Source organism: Neophocaena asiaeorientalis, unplaced genomic scaffold, assembly GCF_003031525.2.
Source record: "Neophocaena asiaeorientalis asiaeorientalis breed wild unplaced genomic scaffold, Neophocaena_asiaeorientalis_V1.1 scaffold249, whole genome shotgun sequence".
Classification (NCBI taxonomy): domain Eukaryota; kingdom Metazoa; phylum Chordata; class Mammalia; order Artiodactyla; family Phocoenidae; genus Neophocaena; species Neophocaena asiaeorientalis.
The window spans coordinates 57147-62710 of NW_020172625.1; the positions used below are offsets into that span (position 1 = coordinate 57147).

At 39.3% G+C, this 5564-nt stretch overlaps 1 protein-coding gene across 1 annotated transcript; it reads right to left on the minus strand.

Annotated features, from left to right (window-relative positions):
• Window positions 1–2840: 2840 nt before the first annotated feature.
• Window positions 2841–4162, minus strand: LOC112395635 (glycine cleavage system H protein, mitochondrial-like). Its single transcript, XM_024738965.1, has 2 exons — window positions 4020–4162; window positions 2841–3087 (listed from the first exon to the last, which is right to left on the minus strand). The coding sequence occupies exons 1-2, from the start codon at window positions 4160–4162 to the stop codon at window positions 2841–2843; spliced, it is 390 nt and encodes a 129-aa protein (XP_024594733.1).
• Between the last annotated feature and the right edge of the window lie 1402 nt (window positions 4163–5564).

A 5564-nucleotide genomic window follows, 5' to 3' on the forward strand; every position in this document is an offset into this window, starting at 1 on the left:
TAAATAGTTAATTCATTCAAATAATGGTAAATCTTACCTTTTTCCTGTTTTTCCTGTTTTTATGCCTCATTTCTTTCTTTGGCTATTTCTTATAGAATAATATTAAATATTAATGGAGAAAAGAGACGTCTTGTCTTACTCTTGGACTTTAATGAGAAATTTTCCAGCTGTGTTTCCCTATCGTACACAGAAGAACCTATTGTTTTTAAAAAATTCTTATGAAGAATAGTTGTTAAATTTTGTAATGCCTTTTCAGCAACTATCTAGTTGTTGTATGATTTTTCTATTTATGAGCTGTTAATATGGTGAATTATATGCAGATTTCCTAGTATTAAACTATTCTTGCATTCTTTGAATAAAACATATTATCATGGTTTATTTATTTATTTTTTAAGTTTTCATGTAATTGATTTACAATATTGTGTTAGTTTCAGGTATATAGCCAAGTGATTCGATGACACACACACACACACACACACACACATATTTTTTTTTCAGATTCCTTTCCATTATAGGTTATTACAAGATACTGAATATAGTTTCCTGTGCTACACAGTAGGTCTTTGTTGTTTATTTTATATATAGTAGTGTGTATCTGTTAATCCCGTACTCGTATTTTTTATCTCTTCCTGCATGGTTTATTATTTTTAAAAATCCTGATGCATTCTGCTTGCTAATATTTTTTTGATATTTGCATCAATATTTGTAAATGAAACTGGTTTATAGTTTCCTTTTTTGTGGGTGCTATCTTTGTCAGATTTGGTACCATTGTTATACTTGCTTCATAAAACTTATCTGGGTGACTTCCTTTTACAATTTATTTTCTGGAAGAGTTGAAATAGTACTGGAGCTATCTGTTTCTTGATAAATAAGTCATGGGGAGGTAATGTACAGCATAGTGACTATAGTTAATAATATTGTATTGTATTTAAAAATTGCTGAGAGAGTAGATCTTAAAAGTTCTCTTCACAAGAAAAAAATTGTAACTTTATGTGGTGATGGGTGTTAACTAGATTTCTTATGGTGATCATTTTGCAATATATACAAATATTGAATTATGTTTTACAATTGAAACTAATATAATGTTATAGGTCAATTATATGTCAATTGAAAAGAGGTTTGGTAGAATTTTTTTAAAAAATTTTATTGAAGTATAGTTGATTCACAATGTTGTGTTAATTTCTTTTTTTTACATCTTTATTGAAGTATAATTGCTTTACAATGTTGTGTTAGCTTATGCTGTATAACAAAGTGAATCAGCTATATGTGTACGTATATCCCCATATCCCCTCCCTCTTGCGCCTCCCTCCCACCCTCCCTATCCCACCCCTCTAGGGGGTCACAAAGCACCGAGGTGATCTCCCTGTGCTAGAATTTCTTGATAAAGGCATCAGGGCCAGTTACTGTTTTGAAGAGTAACTCTTACACTTTCTCTCTTCTTTTCTATTTAATTGTTATGTTCAAAATATATTCTGCCTATTTCACTTTGATTTCTTTTTGGACTCCAGAGTCGTTCCTGAAAATTTTGTTATAATCTTGTCTTCTGTGTCTTTCTCCTTGTGTTTTCTGTTGCTTTATGAAAATGGCTGTGTATTATTTATTACAAAGATATTTGTAATTTTTAGATCTTCCCTGTGACGTGTACTCTTTAAATAATATTTGCTCTAAATCCAACCTTGTCTGAAATTTCCCTCTATGTGCATTTACCCAATAAGCGTTTGCTAACTTGTTTGCCCTGCCTCACATTCTCTTGGTCCACTTTTCACTGTTGTTTCACTTTTCAGCTGTAGTTGCAGCAACTGGCTCTCTGTATGTGTAATCTGAGCACTCACCTCGTCTGTAACACGAAGCTATGTATCTGTATATACCTGCTCAGCTGTTATTAAGGGCAAAAATTCATGACTAATGGGGGACAGGGGACAATGTGTAAATATTCTCCTTTTCCATCTCTTGGGTGGACAGTTTTGAAGTATATTCACATGGCTGCACAGAGCTCCCAGGGGGATCATACCTAGGTGCCCCAGGGATAATCAGCTTCATGACACACTGTTTTCCTGTTTCATCTTTCTCAGTCCTCCACTTCTGATCCTTGTGATTACTTCCCCAAATTTACCACCTGGATCAGGCTGCTTTTTCAGGGAAGCCTAGATTAGGACAGTGTCTTTTGAGTTTTGCAGTGAACTGAATCTTGCCTTGCTTTCCTCTTTTAACATACTCTTATACTATATGTACAAAACACACAGTATGTTTATTTATATGACATATATTTGTTCTTAATTCTCTTACGTTTAATTCCTTCTGTAAAACTTAATAAACAGAAATCTCAATTAAATAGAGTTGGGAGACTATCAGGGGGAGCTCTCATGGCCTGAACAGATAGCAGAGCCCAACAGGAAGAAGACAGACTCCTCTTCTTTCCTGGCAAGGACTCAGCCAGTGAAAAGCCATGGACTCTGTTAAGAATAATGCTCCCAACTTGCTTTTCCCCTCTATAAAAGTGTTTTTCTTCCCTTGTCCTGTGGGGAATTTGCTCATGGTTGCAGACCCTGAATTGCAATTCTCTGCTATCCTGAATAAATCCATCGTTGCTGGGGAAGTATCTGGCAGTCTGTCTGTTTCAAGTCAACACTTGTATATTCCCTTTTTCACGATAATGATTTGTATATTTCTATGTATAAATATTTTCAGAGATTTTTCTTTTTGGTTCCAAACTAGTTTATTTAGGGGTTCCATTTTCACTCCTCAATAGATTTTATGTATTTCTCATATGCTTCTTCACTCATTAGTTCATCTAGTTCTGAAGGATTCCTTAGTGTCATCTTGATCAGCCAACCATCTTCTTAACAAGATTTGTTGACAAGTCCTGGGTTTTCTGCTAGAGCTTCATTCATTTCAGTTACTTCTCCTGATAGAGGAGAATAGAGTTCACCAGCAGCTTTCACACTTTCCAAAGCACCAACCTCCTCTCGTTGGTTCAATTTTGTCCCAGCTTCAGGCAGACTACGGTAAACACCTCCCAAAGCTTCCTGTGCAAAATTGCTCATTCCCACTGTACCAACACCATTTTCTGTTGGTACCCACTCACATCTGTCCGTGAATTTACGCAGGGAGAGCAGAGCGTGGCAGTGCACGGTGTTCAGACATCAGCCACCCACAGCCCCCAGGGCCCTGGTGGGCAGGACAAGGCAGGCACCCAATCGGCAGAGTGCAGGCTGCAGACCCAGGTCCCTATGCTCTGTGCTGCCCCTTACCATATTTTTGTTTTAGCAGTTCCTTTTTTTAAAAAATTATTTATTTATTTATTTTAGGCTGCATTGGGTCTTCGTTGCTGCGTGCGGGCTTTCTCTAGTTGTGGCGAGCGGGGGCTACTCTTCGTTGCGGTGCGAGGGCCTCTCATTGCGGTGGCTTCTCTTGTTGCGGAGCACGGGCTCTAGGCACATGGGCTTCAGTAGTTGTGGCTCGTGGGCGCTACAGTGCAGGCTCAGTAGTTGTGGTGCACGGGCTTAGTTGCTCCGTGGCATGTGGGATCTTCCCGGACCAGGGCTCAAACCCATGTGCCCTGCATTGGCAGGCGAATTCTTAACCACTGCGCCACCCAGGGAAGTCCTAGCAGTTCCTTTTTTATTTTTATTAACTGTGGTTGTAGGAGGTCATCAAGAGGATGTGACTGCTGGTTGACCCTAGAGCTGGACCAGGGCAATGGAAGATTCCTCACCCCCTCCCCTGTCCTTGCAGTGCACACCTTGCTCTCTGTTCCCACAGTGGGAGCTGTTTTCAAAGACGCAGGCTTGAGAGAGCAATGTGTTGAGATGCTCTGGACTCTGCAGGTGACTTAAACCTCATTTTAAGCCCTCTGTATAAACTTTTAAGTTTCTAGTAGGCAGGTGTAGAGTATCTACTCGTTACCGACCCGGGTTCTTGGACTCCTTAATCAATAGAAATTGATAACAGGCCAGACGAGGAATTCAGGCAAGGCTCTATTGGGGCCCTTGGTGCAGCACGAGGGCAAAACAACTAACAGGTGCCCTTGCTCACTCTTTGAGTAGCGTGGGCGAGCTGGTTCTTTAAATGGGGTGAGGGTGGGGCCGATGGGTGGGTCGGCCTGGAGGCGTGGCTTACGTGGTCTGCCCACCCCATTGGCAGTGCTGAGCGCAGGGATCATGCGCAGTACCCTGCTTCTGCTCCGGACGCCTCCGAAGTAGCAGTTGGCTTTCGGCTTTTTTTGTATCTTACTGTTTATACCTTGCCCCGACTGCGTATGTGTGCAGTTATGTTTGCTCCCTTATAAGTTCTTTGAATTCTGTTGCTGGAGGAGATGTCTGTTCAGGTGCAAGCACTGCAGGACAGGGTCCCAGGTCCCAGCCTGTCTCATACTCGTCGTGCTGCTGCCCCAGACAAGCCTGGTGAGTTCCCTTGCTTAGTTAACCTGCCACCTACTAATCTGGGGTGGCCTGTTTCTTTGGTTTCTCCTTGCCGTTCTCTGTGTATGGGGGCCAGTTTGTGAGCAGACAACTGTACTGTTGATTCCTATGTACAAGCAATGATGGAATTAGTACAGTGTTAACCTCGTGTTCATCTTTCTATTTTGCCATGCGATTTTTTTGTTGACTATGTTATTTTTTATTAATGTTACCTTTAAGTCTTTAAATATATCTATGCCATGATTACTTGATTTATTATACCTGTAGAATATGTTTTGATACTTGGTGATAAGAGACGAAGAAATACATGCATATTCCCTGTCTCTCATTTTCCCTTCCCCTATCAGCTTTATTTACCTATTTTTTGTCCATTTATAGTCTTTTATACAGCCTCCACATTATTTTAATTTTATGATAAAATGGATTCATTATACATTCATTCTTGTGCCACAGGTTTTTTGTTCATTCTCTGGTAATTTCTATAGAAAACTCTTGAGAACTATATTTTAATTTTTTATTTAAAAAATTATTTTTCTCTTGCCTTTATTTGGACCAGAATTTGGTTATGTCTTATGTCACACTTTCTTTCTTCAAACTTTGTAGGCATTGCTTTGTAGTCTCCTTGTATTAAGAAATTTGAAATTCAGCAATTTTAGTAGATCATGTTTTCCTGTTGATTGTATGTATAATTACATTTGAAGTGCATTTATGTTCTAATTGTTAGTTGTTTTGTCTGGTTTTCTTAGCATTTCTTCACGTTTTGGAGTTTTGATTGAAAGTTTAATTTTGAATTGATGTTTCTTCACACTCCTTTTCTGTTCCCACTCTTCCCTGCCTAGGGGTTTAATGATTGTCTTTTAGGACTGCAGTCCATAAGCAGGTCTCATTATTCATTTTGTGGCTCCTGCTTTTAAGCAGTATTGGTGAATTCACAGGTGTAATGGCTGAGCCAGTGGAGCGCTTGGTTTAGTTTTTGGTTGAGATGAGAGACTTCACCTGTGTTTTTGATGTCTCTAGGCTTTAAGTGACTGTGGTTTCTCACTATTGAGACTTGGCACTCAATACTGCACTATTTACATGCTAGCACTATTGACAATTTGTACCAGATAATTCTGTTTTGTCTGGGGCTTTTTGTGTCTGTAT

Coding starts and splice junctions, on each gene's coding strand:
- LOC112395635 (XM_024738965.1), bottom strand. CDS start 4,162: ATGATCCCTGCGCTCAGCACTGCCAATGGGGTGGGCAGACCACGTAAG. Junction 3,088..4,019: donor AAGAGTGAGCAAGGGCACCT/GTTAGTTGTTTT, acceptor ATTCACGGACAG/ATGTGAGTGGGTACCAACAG.